General features: G+C 33.4%; 1 protein-coding gene across 9 annotated transcripts in view; it reads right to left on the bottom strand.

The window, feature by feature from the left end:
- Positions 1-18,318, bottom strand: part of DMD (dystrophin) — a 2,324,635-nt gene that overhangs the window by 1,287,655 nt on the left and 1,018,662 nt on the right. For 8 of the 9 annotated variants that reach the window (XM_045994540.1, XM_045994546.1, XM_045994539.1 and 5 more), the window contains exons 38-39: positions 4,951-5,073; positions 2,447-2,584 (exon numbers count right to left, since the gene is read on the bottom strand). In XM_045994540.1, the coding sequence (XP_045850496.1) occupies positions 2,447-2,584; positions 4,951-5,073 (261 nt within the window). The remainder of the gene's footprint in view (positions 1-2,446; positions 2,585-4,950; positions 5,074-18,318) is intronic. The other variant, XM_045994545.1, reaches the window with a different exon arrangement.

Here is an 18,318-nt window from a genome sequence, read left to right on the forward strand (position 1 = left end):
TAGAAACATAGGATCATCTTAGTTATCATATGAATTGTTTTGAGCCATATACATAGAAGTGTGAAATATATATATCTGTGAGTGTACATGAAAATGACAACTATTATAAAAATGCTCTTTCTTTTCAGGCTTCCATTGCCAACTTTTTCTTATTATACCAAATTGTGTTCCAAATGCAAAATGATGAATTAGTTTAAAAAGAAAAGGAAAGTGAATGGTTTCCAATCGACGTGATGAGATAAATAAGGGCAACTGCTTAATAAATCAACAAAGGGGGGAAATTAATCATCTTATTCCTTACAAGCACACCCAATGTCTTCCCCGATCAATAGAATTTGTTGTAATGCCATTTTATGATAACACAAGGGAACATAAGAGCTCAGAATACAGCTTTCACTTCTTCAGAACAGTAGTAATTAGGGTTTCATGTACAGATTTAACTGGAGCAAAAGAAAAGAATGAATATCAAAGAACTGCAGAAATAGTCATTGCTCTGGAAAAGTTCTGACCTTCTTTGAAATATTTCATAAGGACTAGAACCGAAGCCACTTGGCAGTGTTACTAACATAACTAATATGTTACTGAATTTGGTGGTGTAGATTAGTTTGGCAAGTGGAGTAGATTTTCATAATCACTTCTAACACTTATTTGCAAGACTGATCCAAATTTCATTCTCCTTTTGTTCAAAATCGAGGATGTAAAATTTACAGCAGTTTACATTTTTAGTTGAATTTCTAAACCTCCTGTGGAGGTAATAAATGCCTGGGATGAGCCAGATGGAATGCTGCTTCTTTCAAAGGTACCAGGGTAAAGCCACGTGAATGAGCACTGAGCCATGTCTTATTCGTGATACAAGTCACATCTTTGTCAAGAGAAAGGGCTTGTGGTCATAAAATCTCAAACCCCTTTCATTCCCTAAGCACAAGGTGATGCGTAATGTGTAAAGATATTTAGAGACATTATGTAGATTTCTTTAGAGAGATGCCAGATAACCATTAAGCACTGCTGTTCGGTAGGACACATATCATCATATGGCCACTATAGATGCTTCAGAAAGCCTGGTCACAGTTGGAAGTGTGTGAATTACACAGCTTTCTGATTTTCTGAGCACATTATGGTTTGCTCTTGCACTCCCTCAAGGAAGAGGCCTTTTCTATTTACTATATTTATCAGCAGTTACCATCAGAACACCTACTGGCCAATTAGACTTTTCTTGTGGATTCCTTACAGGCACATTATTGTGTAATTACATTCTCAGCAGTGTTTATTTGGTTGTCTGACTATATGGGGAAAGGTTTTATACTCTTATTTGCATATAGAAAGAAGACTTCATCCACCCCATAAGTTGATCTACCCACATAACTACATAGCTCTACAAGAGTGATTTACAATGAAAAGCTTGGCAATTAACAGTATTAGAAAATCAGCCATGCGTGCCAATAGGGAATATTGAAAAGCACATTAAAAAATAAAAGTTATTTCACAAAACTCTACATAAGTCCAGTGTCATGCAAGAAATTCCTAAATATTTTCATAGTAAAACCAACACTACTCTATCCTTCCTGCACACATCCAGATGAGTCACATGGGTGTTTGAGGTTATCCACTACTGCTGGTTAATACGAGACTACCAGTTCTTCTTCAAGGACATTATTTTTGAGAATTCCTGTATAAAGGAATTTAGACTCTGTAGATGATTAGTTAGTTGCAAAGAGTGACTCTCTTAAAGGTAAAATGAAGTTAACTGAAAAAAAAATTAAGTAGAATTTCAGGTCTTATTAAACAAATACTAGATTACCAAAAAACTAGACCTACTTTACATAGATTCAATCAAATATAGGCATCAGAAAACCCACAAAAATATGAATTGGTTATTCTGGCAGTTAAGCAGGTCTTTTAAGACAAACATGAAAATAATATAAAAATTAACTTCATTAGAAAATTAAATGTATAAACACTATGAATAATGTACTGTAATATTTCCCAAACACTACTCAGAAAAGTTTGTCTCAGGCAAAAAACATATTTTCTTTTAAGCAACACTTCTTTCAAAATGAGAGACTATGGACTCTGAAAAACAACCAGAGGGTTATGAAGGGGCGGCGGGGGGGGGGGGGGGGGCGGGAGGTTGAGGAACCAGGTGGTGGGTAATAGGGAGGGCACGTACTGCATGGAGCACTGGGTGTGATGCCAAAACAATGAACACTGTTATGCTGTAAATAAACAAATAAAAATAAATAATAAAAAAACTAAAAAAAAAAAAACTAAAAAAAAAATCAAAGACACCACTCAAAAATGTTAAATAAAGCACATACACTGAACAGGAAAAAATATATTTTCTGGTGACTAAGATTCTTAAGCAGATTTTATTTATGCACAATATAGTTTACCCTACATATGAAAAAAAAACCACAGGCAAGGTATATTATAATTTTAGCTCTAATACCTTGAGAGCATTATGTTTTGTCTGTAACAGCTGTTGTTTTATCTTTATTTCCTCTCGCTTTCTCTCATCTGTGATTCTTTGTTGTAAGTTGTCTCCTCTTTGCAACAATTCTTTTACAGTACCCTCATTGTCTTCACTCTGATTAAAAACAACAAGTACAGTCTTCATTTTGGTTTTTAAAAAGCTGTACATCGTTAACAAGAGATAATAAAACATGTTATTTAAACACACACAAAAATCCAATTTAAGACTTGCCAGGAAAGTTATTCTAAGATACTGTGCTCATAGTTTTGCTTTTGTATGGTTTACTTGAGCTTTGAAAAGATGGATCTAGGAAGGATGCCAACCAGCTCAAAAGGGTACACCTGGTAGAGGGCATATGTAGGAAGATAGGATTGTAAGGTACTTTGTCATTTCACACAAGGCACCAATTGGTGTGAAGCATTCTTCTGGCTTTGATTTTTGGTAGGTTTCCAGAAATTAAAGTTTGGAAAACTGAACTAAATGTGTCATCTATAATGTCAACTAACCCATGCAGAAATATGGATGTGGACAAGTGTCAGATGGCTACATTCTTAATGTATTAACACACTCACTCTTAAGTGAACATATTTTAAATGTACACTTATTTCAAGTCATCTACTTTAAATAATCTCTATGTCCAAATTAGGACAAATATTAGGGCATTAGTAAAAAATGATGTACTCAATGGCTACTGAATATTGCAAGTAATTAAAAAAATACATCATATATGCATGTTGTTTTTAAATAAATGCAATCCAGTAAGTATTAAAATATAGATCAGGAAAATTCCTTGAAAATTTTTTTCACTGTGCATTTAGTTTTTAAACTCCAAGAATAATATTTTCATTCACTCTGAAAGAAAACTATTTGAATAAGTGCCCATCTAATATGGTAGCATATGTGACCACGTGGTTTTTCACTTCAAGCTTCCAATCTTTCTTTCAACTCAGTGTATGAAAACTTTCTTTTGAGGAGGTTCACCTTGCAATGGTACTCAAGGTACTCTGATGACTTCAGAATAACAAATATGAAAAGTCACATGTATGTGTATTTGTGTGTAATCATCCATAGTACTCAGATGCTACCTATCTAAATCAGCAGTCCATATTTAAACTGCTACACACAACTGAAGAAGTATTTATTTTTTCAGAGGAATGACATTTTATCTGAGATTTGTCAATTATTAGTGTAATAAAGTAATATAACACAGACATATGTTTATAATCTATGAAAGACCTTACTTATTTTAAAAAGTCTTTCCCTTTTAGTCTTTCCTTTGTTGGGGCTGAGGACAAAAGAAACAAACAACAACAACAGCAAAACCCACTTCATTTCTCCCCCCCCCAGCAGGTAAGGGTTAGCCATGGGGCAGAGTTGGTGAACAGCCCAAGAGGTAAAGAGTATTCTTTTTCACTTCAGTGCCCTCTGGTTTCTTCTTTGACATGAAGGAGAGGTAGTTTCATCTCAGCATCTTGGAAAGCCTCTTCTCGGCTTTCTTTCACTGAGCTGAGTTGGCAAGGCCACCAAACCCCATACATGGGGAGTACTGACTAATTCAGGCAGCTCTAGAAGTCAGAACTGTTACCAATGCAAACTAAGATTGGTGGAAAAGAGTTTTCCTATTGTTTCACATGCCAACTATCTAAAATTCATATATTGCCTTTTAATGCCGTTTTAAAGCATTGTCTGAGAAGTTCCTAACATTGATAAATGTCTGGGAAATCTCGAGCATGATATATGTAGAGGTCAAGAAGGCCATATTGGTGATGGCTGTGGAAGAGGAAAAAGGAATTTGTGACCAGGATGCGGAAGGAGAAAAAAGTGAGTGAAAAGAGGTGTGATGCACAAATATTCAAGCCAGAGAGAAATGTAACAGACATTTTGAAATTAATCAGGGTTGAAGGAGAATGTTATGAGTTTGGGAACAGCCCACATGGGTATATTTCTTTACTCCTATGAAATAAGCAGCATGGATTTATACACATTTTAGACATGTATTGTACTATTTAATCAATTTTTTGTAAAAACCACGTTGTGGTAAACTTTAATAAGTAATTTTTGTATTGTGTCTAATACCCCTCCTCTGAAATAAACATTCTATTACCAAAATCATGACTGACACAAAACATTATCCATCCTTGATGGCTGAGTTTCTTACTAAATTTCCAGTTTATTTTCTAATTTAACTCTTTTCCCCCCATTACATTTTGTTCTCTGAGTTTGAAAATAGCACAGGTCAAAGTGAAACTGTGGAACTACTTACTAGGATCTGCAAGTGCTCCCATGTGACCATACCACAGTAATTTGGCATCCATAATAGATGTTCAACCAGAATACTTTGCATTTGTAATAAATTATTAGAATCATGAAATGTGCAAGGTATGCAATGAGAACTTAGTTGGAGATTTATCTAATTTCTTTCCAAATATTTATTCATTTCCATTCCTAGTTCATTCACATTTTTATCACAACCAATTTACCATATCTTTATTGAAGTCTTCCTCTTTCAGATTCACCCCCTGCTGAATTTCAGCCTCCAGTGGTTCAAGCAATTTTTGTATATCTGAGTTAAACTGCTCCAATTCCTTCAAAGGAATGGAGGCCTAAAAAAAAAGATAGTGCTAATTTAAATCAAAATTACTTTTTATTAGAAACATAAACCCAAAAAATTACATTTGTTTAACCTCCTGTTGCTAAAATAATGACATGCATTATGTTTCCATATTATATTTTATGAAAGCTTTGAAATACAACTGGGAAAGTACCTGAGGATGCAAATAAAGACAAACATTTAACATCATCAGAGCTGAGCATACATACAAGATAATGCAATTCATCATTCTCTTTTTTCAACAAAAGTTCATTTCCATATATTTGAGCTAATTGTTAATATTCTAAAGTTGAATTTGATCTTATTTAAAATATTCTGATATAAGTACCATTTGTGTAAATGTGTCTTATCAGAAATTGCCTCATTCATCAAGTAACAGTAACCTCATGTAGAAAAGCAGAAATGTCTCCTTACCCTCAGAAAAACTACATGGCAATCTGCTCCAATATTTTAAATGACATTTTTAGCATGGAAAATTTGACAGGCATGCTCTCATAAGACAAACAATGCCATGAGCTTGCCCTAGGACTACTTTCTTTGATAGCACAACAAAATTCAAATGAATGAACCCAGAATATTTCACATAAAAATCTGAAAATTTATTTTCCAACTTTATAAACATCAGTTTCTTTGATTTTGAAATTTGTAATGACCATAGTCTCAAAAAATTTTAAAACCCCTTTTTCCTAAAGAAACCATTTGAAGAGGAGTGATGATTAAAAATACACTGGAAATCAAATATATATATTCAAAGGAGTAGGCAAGATTTAATTATCAAAGTTCAAACAGTTAATAAAATAAATGTGCTATTTATCTTTACCCTGTATCCAATTTCTTTGCATTAAAACACTAAAAAATATTTTATATGTGATAGCTTCTGAAAACTCATAGATGACATATAGAAATCATATTTTCTTACAGAGCTAAACATTTGCCCATTTGTAAAACCAATTCAGGAACGACCCCCGGTGTCTTATACCAGGACAACGGCATGCATCAGGACTGGTCCCCACCAACTGTTCCCCATCACATTCCCAGTCATAATCTTACTCTTTTTTTATTAACTGGCATCTCCTAGAGGACCATAAAGATAGGCGTTCAAGGAAAAACCAAATATCTACTCATGAAGAAGTGAATAATCAAATGCTACTCACGAGAACATGATTCGCGCACACAACATGAATAGACACTTATCTGTTAGGCACTTTTAAACACACCAGAAAGGATTTATGGGTACTTTTTAAAAAGGGACTTATTTTCAGTATTATTTGTAAATTCTAACGAACATTTGCAATTTGAAATGTCATTGTCGGTTCTTTAACCAGTACAGAATGGGGGTATTATAAATATGCTTATGGGATGTTTCTGCTGCCATATTATAAACATACCTCTACACTTTTAAAACATATTTCTGAGAAGTATTATAAAATCAAAAAGATGAGCAACTTTTCAAATCATAACTAAACAATATTAATTTGATACTATTTTATGTTATTGAATTGTTCACATTTGCTAATATTTAATTAGAGCAACTGCATTGTTCTACATAATTATGTGAAAATACAATGATAGGTATTTTATTTATTTTTTTTTTAAAGATTTTATTTATTTATTTGACAGAGAGAGATCACAAGTAGATAGAGAGGCAGGCAGAGAGAGAGAGAAGGAAGCAGGCTCCCTGCTGAGCAGAGAGCCCGATGTGGGACTCGATCCCAGGATCCCGAGATCATGACCTGAGCCGAAGGCAGCGGCTTAACCCACTGAGCCACCCAGGCGCCCCTGATAGGTATTTTAAAAATAACTTTTATTGAGTGTTTGGGTGTCAAAATAACAAGGGTCCATTTGCAGGCAGATTTATCTATTTTACGTATATGCATGCTCCCTCTCTAGCTCACCCTATCTCCCCAGAATCAAATATAGGGAGTAGTTTCAAAGGCTGAGAACTTGGGCCTCCATGCATCTTTCTCAATACTCCCAGATGCATTGTATTATCTTCCCAAATTTAAATCTAACTTTCACAGTATCCCCCAGATATTCATCTTTAGCTGAATTTTTGAATTCAACATAGACTCTCCAATAGCCACCCGATTTCTCACTTAGACTTCAACATGTCTAGAAATGAGCTCATTATCTTCCTCCCCAAGCTGCTTAGCACACCATCTTCCCCAGTTTTGTAAATAGAAGACCATTCATCCAGGCTTAAGATGTGAGTCATCATATCATTTTCAACACTTCACTCTAATATCTAATCAAGTCAAATCATTGTGAATTCATTCACCATGATCTACTTGCTTTCTATCCCCAGAGATACCACCTTTGCAGTCCTTACACAGGAGTTAAGGCAATAACCTCCTTATGGGGTTATAATCTCCTTCTCCCATGACCATTTCCATCCTGTGCACAATGATCAAGTCAATATATTCCAAAATATGGCTTTCATTAAGGTATTTCTCTATTCAAGAAGTACAAGTAGAATGAAGTCTAAACTCTAACATGATAGTTAAGGCTTTCCCTAATATTGCCCAAAGGACCTTTCTAGCCTTATTTAAGTGCTCTTAATATCAACCTTTCTTATAGACCTATGGGTGAATTCTGGGTACTTCCTTCCTTTTTGGCCCTTAGAATGTTTTGATGTTGTTGTTGTTATTGTTGTTTGTTTTTTTAATCTTCTGGTGAAGAGCTTAAGCTCCTGCATGAGAATGTCAAGATTGAATCTGGGCTCCACCATTTAGTAGCTGGGGGATCTTGGACAAGTTATGTGTACTTGAGCTCCAGTTTCTTTATTTGTAACATGAAAATAAGAAAGATCTCTACCTCACAGGGCTGTTATGAGGATCAAATGTAGTTAGAACTTTGTCTGAGATACAATAAATGCTCAGTAGATATAGGTTATTATTTTCTCCCTAAATCCTAATTATCCATATGACATATGATAAATGCTCGACAAGTATTGACTTTTACCCTCTCCTCTCAAAATCGTACCCATCTATTGACTCTGTTAAAAGATCTTCTTTTGAAAACATAGGGCTTATGAAGGATAAAATAAATGCTTGTTGACTGAGTATTTCTATTTACCAAGGTAACTGACAAAATCATTAAATTCCAAAGGTGAGCATGGAGAAACTGAGACTTAGTCTTAAATCAACAAAACTTGTTGATTAATTAATCTATATCAATGCAGAGGGTAGTTTCAAAGAGAATGCCAAAGGGCTTTATATTTGTTCTTCTCTGTGCAGTATTTTCATCAGGAATTATTTGGAGACACAAAAAGCATGCACAAAGACATGCAATGAGAAGGATGAGTTCCATGAACAACCCATAAAGATAAGGGATTTTTCAGTCTTGTTCAACCTAGAGTCATTCTTGGTACATAGTAGGCACTCATAAATGAATACTGCCCAACAAACTAAGTAAATGAATGACCAATCATGGGGTAGTAGAATAAACAATTCAAGGAGTTCTTGAATGGTCTAGAATTTTAAATAACCCAATTTCTGTTGTATAAAATTGAAAAGAACTGATTGGCCAAATGCTAGTAATAATGATACCATAAAGTACAAAAACAATATAAGCAGATACAAATAGCTTTTAGGAAATACTACTACAAAATGATTTAGTAATTAATCAAACGAGATAATGCAAACTTAGATTTTATTAGTAGTATATGTAGGGTCTGGATTTCCTGGTCAAAGATTGCCTTGCATTTATTAAAAAGGCAATTATAGGGGCGCCTGGGTGGCTCAGAGGGTTAAAGCCTCTGCCTTCAGCTCAGGTCATGATCCGAGGGTCTTGGGATTAAACCCCACATCTGGCTCTCTGCTCAGCAGGGAGCCTGCTTCCCTTCCTCTTTCTGCCTGCCTCTCTGCCTACTTGTGATCTCTCTCTCTGTCAAATAAATAAATAAAAATTAAAAAAATTTTTTTAAAAAGGCCATTATACAGATTAGTGATTAGAATTATTCTGTGTGGTTCCAAAGTAAATAACTTGAATCAATGGGTAGAAATTAGCTGGAGTCTGAATTTTAGTTTAATACAGGAACAATTTATTAGTGCCATATTTTTTTCTTTTTAAAAGCACTAATTTTAAAGTAGCAAGTTACCCATTGCTGAAAATATATAAGCAGAGGCAGAATTATTATGGGTATGTTAGACCACTTTTCACATGAATACTTCCCTAAAATTTTATCGACTTATAGTATATTCTCTCCTCTAAATTCAAAGGGTTTTGTTCATCTATAGCAATGCAGCTAAATAGAAATATAATGCAAGTCATATAGGTAATCTGAAATGTTCCAGATTTCATACTAAAAAGTAAAAAGAAATGGATGAAATTAATTATAAAAATAGATTTTATTTACCTAATTTCCCAAAATGTCATATAAGCCTATAATTGACATAAAATTAAGAGGATAATTTATATTTTCTTTCTCCTATTAAGACTTCAAAAACCACTATGTATTTTATTCTTCCAACACTTCTTAATTCAGAGTAGCCACATTTTAAATGTTCAGTAGCCATATGTGGTTTATGGTTACCTTTTCACACAGTACAGATGAGTAGCAATTATTATAACTATGACTTTGAAAAGAACAAATAGCTCATTACTAGTTTGCAATCTATCACAAGAGTAATGTCTTACTAATGAGAGTCAAGATGCTAATGTTTTAGTTAATAAATTTTAGTGGATTTAGACAATTCTTATAATGTCCATCTCATTCACTTGCATTCACATATGTTCTCTGAGAGGAATTTTCCAGAAGCCTTCTGTGGATAAAAAAACTTATGGGAATGGGTTCCACATGTTCTATCAGGAGTCTCTATTCCTCATTTAATGTGTACAGTACCCTACACTATACTTCAGTATCTCTTACATATTTGAATATAACGTTATTTCACCTTCATCAGTTTATGCTTTGTCTCACCAGTAGATTTTTTTAATCCCTGAAGTTCAGAACATATCTTGTGTACTCTGTTTTCCATAGCAATTACAACTCCTTTTTTCCTATAGAAAAGATACTTACTATACCAACTACTAGTTTTAGAACATCCAATATATTAATGAAATTAACTAGCAACCAGTTTTGTAACCAAAATGACCATAAGTACTCAACCCAATTATTTTGGCTATACTATTGACCAGATCAGACCAGCCATTTTACATCTGTGTGATTAATACACACTGTTCAAATACAAGGATTTAGGAAAATTTAAATGCTTCCTTAAGAGTTCACTGGTCATAACACTCCTAATGAAGGTAATCCTCTGACCAATTATTTTTATATATCATTCTTTGGTCTTTGTTGTCTTTGTATTTAGAATTATTATATAAAAGCTTAACAAAGAAATGCACAATAAGCAACCTTCCATAATAGCTCACTTGTGAGTCACCAAAGTTTAAAACATATAAAGTATATAATGCCTTTTTCAATTTAGAAGTATGATAAATTATTTAAAGAACTTGAAAGCAATGTGGATATCTTAATTATTAAGGAAATTACTTCTATTGAATTCAAAGAAAATATATGACTACAAAAGAACTAGAATCGCAATTAAATCACACAATGTTAGACATGCACACAAGATAGGTTTTAGAATACACAGAAAATAATCAAACAAATATTATAATATTTTAGGGAAGAGTATAAACCAGGCATGAGTTTTGCACAATTTAATTTTTTACTTACCTTTTCATCTTAACAGCTTTAACATGACTGTGTAGTCATACAAAATACAAATAAAGTAAAACATAGGAAAGTTTAATAAACAGATAAACGGACACAAAAGAAAGAAGAGACAGAGAAACTGAGAAAGACAACACTTTGTTTTCCTTGATTTTTAATGTTTCATATTGCTTAACAGCTATTAATTGTGCTTTGCTGTATGATTTGGGACTAATGAAATTTAAGGCTTTGTTAAAGTGTTAGCATTAAAGGTGATTTATATAACAAGTTAACAAACAATAACAGACTGAAAAAGGCAAAATCAATTACAAATTGATTCACTGTAAATTGGAAGCATTGAAATTACTCAAATACACTTTATAATTTTTAAATTGTAACCTTACTTTCAGTTAAATATTGCTTCTAACATGCACAGATACACTAACATAATAATGACTGTGTTTACACAGACAGCAAAGTAAACATTTGTTAATACAGACTATGTAATCTTAATAAATGTGATAAATGGTCACTACATTCAAATTACACTAATATCTAAATTGCAAGTAAATAATCTGAGTGCTACAGATCAGTTTAAAAATGCTTCAAATCAGTCTTCTCTTTCCACTCTGCAGTTTTGAAAATTTATTTATCATTACAATGCTGGTATTAAAAAAATAATTCATAGAAACCAAAAGGAATAAAGTTTCAAGAACCAGTAACATCGTAATACAGAAAAGACATACTACTGATATGATATGAAGAGCTATTTCAAATCCAAATATCTGGACAGGAAAGAAAACTTACAAAGAAAAATACTCATATTAAAAAGACCTAACTGGAATGAAGATAATCACATAGTTTATAGATTCATTCACTCACTTATTTTAAATTCATAAGAACAAATTCCAAACAAAATAAGAAATTATATTAAAGAAATAAAGCAAATTGACTCAGAAGAGTGACATTATATTGGTTGGATTCTTTTACTAATTAGGTAAGGTACTGGGTTATCTTTGATGATTTGAGGATGAGAATGTGAAATATGGTAACTCCCAAATTTGCAGAGTTAATTAAGGAATGTTACCCAGTAAACTGGCTTTTGAATTAATGAGATTAATTTCATGGTCATACTTTTCAGAATTAGATAGAAAATATATTGATTGGTTAAGAGATATTGGTGGTTCAAGAACCAGCCCACTGCCTGCTTTTTTGTTAAATATATCTTGGAGTATTTCTCTACCTCATGATTAAATAATTTCCAGAAGTAGTAGTAGCTGAAATAGGAGAAGAAAGGATTGCACTGTAAAAATATATGAAGGAAACAAATGAATTAAAAGCAAAAATACAATACTTTGGACAGCTGTGTGTTTTTCTTTTCTTTTCTTCTTTTTTCCTTCTCTTTCTCCCTCTCTATTTCCTCCCCTCTCTATTTCTGCTTTTTTGTTTAGTTCTTTTTGTTTTAAATACAAAAAGTGCACTGAAATAATTTTTTACATGAAATTAGACATATTTATATTGATATATAATACATGGACAATAAATACCCGATAATATAAACAGAAGTAATAAAGTATGCTGGGTTTCAGCATGCTGTAGTACACAAAGAAATGAGCCAGGATCTGACATTTTTCTAACCAGGCTAACTGTGAGAAAATGGGCAACCCACTGGCTCTCACAGTCCCCTGTAAATATCTGAAAGTCCCTGGTCCAAGAAATGATTACTTTTGTATCTGATGACTGACCAGAGGAATAGGTTTCCTTCTTAAAGGATCACCATCAGAAATCTCCAAATAGCTTTACATATTTAAATATCATGCTAATAAGAGCCAGTTTGTTCTAGCAAACTAGATTAACATCTACTTTGAAAACATTTTAAATTATTGTAAGAAGGATTTGTTACTAAATTTTCTACAGAATTAACCTTGGTAAAGAGATAGCAAATTACAAATGTGAGAAGTTGTTAATATAGGGATTCTGTTGCTAGGCTCATTTCTTATTTATTTCAGTGAAATAAAATTAGCAGGTATAGTACTACATGGTTTAGGTACTAATTTGTTAATATTATTTGAGGATATTAACTGTAATTGTTACATTTATAGTACCCTATGAATTATGCAATTCCTGTGGAACTTTACCAAAGTCTTTGTTTTCATTATAATTTCTTTGTAAAAAATTTCACTAAAAAGTGTGTGTATATATGTGTATGTGATGTGTTTGTGTACAATACAGATGTATTGCAATACATATGTGTACACATACAAATACATACATATATACAAACAAGAATAACCATACCAATTAATGGGCCATGTTCTCTTCCATCAGAGAAGGTAATAAAAAGATCAATATATTTGTATTGATAAATTAGGTATTACTTAAAATTTTCAAATCCAATATATCTTATTTTGACATTCTAGGTAATATTTGTGTCATTATTTATTTCCCACTGATGTTTAAAAAAGCTAAAACATTGTCTAAACTATCATTAAAGTATTTATACATTACTTTTCACATAAAAAATCCTTTTTTAAGATAGATTAGGCCCAACAATATAGGGCTTTTTTTCGTACTGATATATTCAATATTAAATGGGAAAATCACTGGCTTTGTCAGAGGGGTGTGTGTTTTTGTGTGTTTGAAAAGTCCCTGATCAAAAAAACAATTATTTTTCCATATGCTAACTCTGACTGGAGATCAAAAACTTGACTTATAATTATAATAGCAATAAAACTATGAATATTTACACAAACAATTCCAGACTGTCCAAATCTCATGTGATAATTACACTAAATACATATAGAGAAACTGCCACATGAATTTTAAAAGCAATTTTAAGGCCCATTATGCAAATTAAAGACTATAGGGTATAAAATATCCAACAGCACATAACTCTTTTTTCCCCAGTAGCACACAAATCTTAATAAAGAATTAAAGACATAAAAAACAAGTTCACTTTTCTTTTGGTTGGTACCAGTTGCAGTGCCAATAATTTAACACTTCAGCTCTATAGAAATGAAGACAATTTAAATAGGCAAATTATATGTATAAGTTTCATAATATCTTATAACAATTGCCTATATTAATAGGACATAGCTAGATAAAATGTTTAGTCAACATTATTTTGAAATTAAGTATTATAAGGTGATAAATAATATCTCAATGCATATTTTATTCTTGAAACTCAGATGTAGACTCTCACACTCAACGAGTCTTGAATCCTGAGTCATTTTTCAACTCACCATCTTTTTGGCCCTCACATGTAATAATTTAAGTTTAGGTTAGTTCTTGATGTGTGGAGAGCACTGCTTCTCAAATAGAGAACCTGTAGACCACCTGGTTCTCAGATCCTTAGCATGGATGTCATCCAGGAAATTTCTTAAACACGCAAGTATCAGGCCGCACTCAAGGTCTGTTGAATCATAATCTCTATGGGCAGTAGGGCCAGGGGATAGAGAGCAGTCTGTGTTTTAACAGCTCCTCCAAGTAGAGAAAGGTCTGAAAGTCACTGCTCTACACTATCACCTCCTTTCATTCCCAGAAACACCCCTTTATTTGAGGTACTCAGTGTTTCCCACCTAGATTATCACCATGGCTTCCTAATTGTTTCCCTACTTCTGTTATTATTCAGTTGAATTCTCTTCACAACTACTATTGGACTAACCTTTCAACAGTGCACTGAAAAAAAAAATTAGGAACTCCTCATTGCCTACTGAATTAAGCATAAACTATTAGTCTGGTTGTCATGACCTTTCCACACTGTGTCTAATCATCCTCTTCAGTCTTATCATCCACAACTAAGCTTCACGCTCAATGCTCTACATTTAGAAAGTAAACTGAATGTACTCTCCACTGAACAATCTATATACTCTTGAGCTTTTTCATAGGTTATCCTGAATTGCTACATCCTCTGTGCTGCTAGAATGGCTACTAAATTCACTCAGCATACACTCATTCTTGGCCCAATATCCATGAACATATCTCGCTCCACCATTAAACAGTAAGCTCTTTGAATTCATCACCCCTTAGCTAGCAATACAGATACTACAGAACCAAATATTATGGCATGAAATACCACATTGCTGCTAAGAGATCATTCATATTGTTCTATTTTCCCAACCATTCCTTCATTAATCCTTTAAGCTCTACCTCAATTATCATCTCTCCCAAAAGGCAGAATCCCCTCTCCAATTTGGCTTCTCAGAAGATGGAGAGAAGCAGAGATGCCATAAGTAATAGTACCGAGTAGTCAGTTTATTTCTGCCCTCTATGTATCTGTTTCCTGTTATCTTCTTTTCTGACAGTATCTTCCTCACTATCACCTTGCTATGCCACCATGTTCAGAAGCCCTAAGACAGAAAGAGTTGAGACAGGTTGTCATTTCCCATTGATTCCACTGACTTTACCCAGGGTGATGAAGTTACCACTGGTTCATATTTATAATTCTGACCATGCCCATTAAAACTGTCATTTTCTCAAACAGATTTCATGCAGATTAGGAGAGATTAAGATTTGTCAATGCAACCAGATACTACCAATCAACCTAAATGAAATGGGAAGAGGTGGCATTTCATATCATATTTGGGACAAGCAGAACTTTCTAGTATTTCTTATATTGGTCCACTTGATAATCTATAAGTCTGGTCCTTAACAATGGAAATATCAAAGACATCTTCTTGATCCTAGCCCATTTCCAGCAGAGGCCAGAAGGAGAAATCAGCCAATCCTCCATTTATTTTTCCCTTCAATTTCTGTCTCAATTCTCAAAATTTGGCCATTCAAGGCTAACATATAATATGACGGAAATAATGTGGATATTAATGATTTTTACCATTTTGTATTTATAAAGTAACATGTAGGTTTTTTAAATGTATGCTTTTACACATCTTAAGTCATTCAATTTTTACCACAAAATTGAGGTTAGGATAAGACAGATATCATCTTGTTACTTTTCTAGATAAAAACATGGCTCTGAGAGGTAAAGTGTCACATCCAAGACCACATTCAAAGCAAGTTTCGTGGCTTGAAATTAAGAACCTTTTCCTTTCCCCCCCCCCCTCACTAATAGTTAAAAGTTACCACTACAAGGAGCTGCATCTCATGGACAAGTTCTTAACCAATCTAAACTGAAGACCTCAATGCTCACTGCCTTCCTGATTTTTAATTTCTTGTCATGAACAGTCCTTGCAGAATAATTAAACTTTGTGTTCTTCACCAGACAATGAATCCAGGGATTGTTGGTGAGTTTTCAGGGTAAAATTTTGCTCTGCTCAACTGCCATTTCTAGTTGACCATTAAAAGGACCCTGATGTTATTTCTACCCATATATATTACCAACCTACTTTAGTCTATTTTCTACCCATATATATTCCCAACCTACTTTATTTAACCACTGTAGATTTTCTTCCAGATTATTCTTTTAAGTAAAACCTGCCCATAGATTCAACCATAAGAAGGGCATACTCCAACCATGCATAAGCTCTACTGTATTAGGAACTTGACTTTGAGATCAAGTCACCCCAAGAATTCCAGTACTTCCAGAATTAGCCTACTCTGTAAACAAACACATGTACAGGTCATTATTTTAAATTCCTTACTGCATCAACAAAAGACCACTGGACTGTCAAACTTTAGAACTATTAACAGCTACTCTAATTATTCCTTATTTTAGCTAATATAAACCAGAAATTTTACACTATGTTCTATGGACATAACTTATATCTCTTGAACTCTACGACAGGAAGGAGAAAGATAAAAGGACAGAAATCTACCCATCCACTAACTCTCCTGTTATCCATTTTTTACGTCCTGTTCTAAATAATAACCCTTGGGTGCTGAGGGTGGTGCTAATCTGGTTTAACTCCTTTATTTTATAAACATTATTTAAGACAAATCACATGTTCTGCCTAGTGCTGACAAAATTACACCTCGGATTCCATCTTCTATGTCTATTGCTCTTCATATTATACTATGCGATTGCTGGAATTATCTCATTAATTGAACATCTTCATGAAGATGTACTAGTATTAAGCATGTCAGATGATTACAATGACTAAGTTTGTGTTCATATACAGATATTCTTAAGTATCTTTTGCACCCATGTATACTTCCACACTTAGTAGCACAATGCAATGAAAAAATCAGCAAAATGCCAGATAAACTTTATCTCCATGTTTTTGGTTTCATCATAATGATAGAGCATAATTATCTCTCAAAGCCCCCAAAAGGGGTCACTATCACATTCAGTCATCTTTATTGATTTAGAGAAAAAGGAGTACTTTGAAAAGTGACAATGTGATTCTTTTGTTAATTTATATATATTGAAAATATTGATTTAAGATCTCTTTTTTTTAAAGATTTTATTTATTTATTTGACAGATAGAGATCACAAGTAGGCAGAGAGGCAGGTAGAGAGAGAGAGGAGGAAGCAGGCTCCCCGCTGAGCAGAAAGCCCAATGTGGGGCTCGATCCCAGGACCCTGGGATCATGACCTGAGCTGAAGGCAGAGGCTTTAACCCACTGAGCCACCCAGGCGCCCCGATTTAAGATCTCTTATGCCTTTCTTCAGTAAGGACAATAAAAGAAGTGTAGCAAGTGGCTCACCTAATGCAAGATATATGGAAGTAATTGATAAATGTGTATGGAACATAGGATGAAAATTCACAGACTTCTCTTGGCCATGCTAAGTCTGGCAGTCTATCATACAGGCTGAATTCTACTCATCTGTCAATATTTACAAGTCACAATCCTGTGACATAACTTGTCTCAATCTACTGTTGCAAGGATTAAGAAAACAATACCTTGTTTTCTCTGAAATACTCTATAGCTTAGTGATATATACAGCAGGAAGAATACAAAACCCAATAATGAAGTACCAGCATCCATTTCTTAAGATGACTGAAATAGCCTTTGGTTGTTTAGAAATTACATACTCTAATGATAATCCATAGAAGTAAAAGCAATGGTCTTAAACAGCAGAGTAAATTCTTTAAAAACCAACTATGCTGTGAGAGTAAATTTTGGAGCCTTTCAGATATTTTCCAGGTGAGGACGGTTTCCTTAAAGTAGTGCATAAATGAATAAAACTAACTCGTTAACTTAAGCATTACAAAGAAGCAGCAATGCATTAAGGTAAGCTAATGCCTTTTCTGCTTTGGGAGAGCGATTTCTGAAGGATAACTATGTTTCGTGGCTATGAAGTATTTGAAATTCACATCACATTTCAATATATTTTAGAAACTCTTAAATATGTACTAGTACATATAACAGTGATACATTGGAATGCGTTAGAAAATATAGTAATTGCAAATCATGCTATTATTTGGTGTCCATATTTTTGAAAATAATATTCAAGCATATTCTCCTATTGTTCCAGGGGTCTACACTTACCTGACATATTACATCATATCATATTTTCTCACAAATATTTCTAAAAACATTTTTCTCATCTAAGATTATTTATAGCAATTATCTATATATGTAAATACACGTTTATTTTCCATACATTTTTGTATTTGAAAGCATATCACATATATTGAAAAACGTGTCAATTGACATTTTATAAAATTGGGGATAATT

This window comes from Meles meles, chromosome X (assembly GCF_922984935.1).
Source record: "Meles meles chromosome X, mMelMel3.1 paternal haplotype, whole genome shotgun sequence".
Taxonomy (NCBI): domain Eukaryota; kingdom Metazoa; phylum Chordata; class Mammalia; order Carnivora; family Mustelidae; genus Meles; species Meles meles.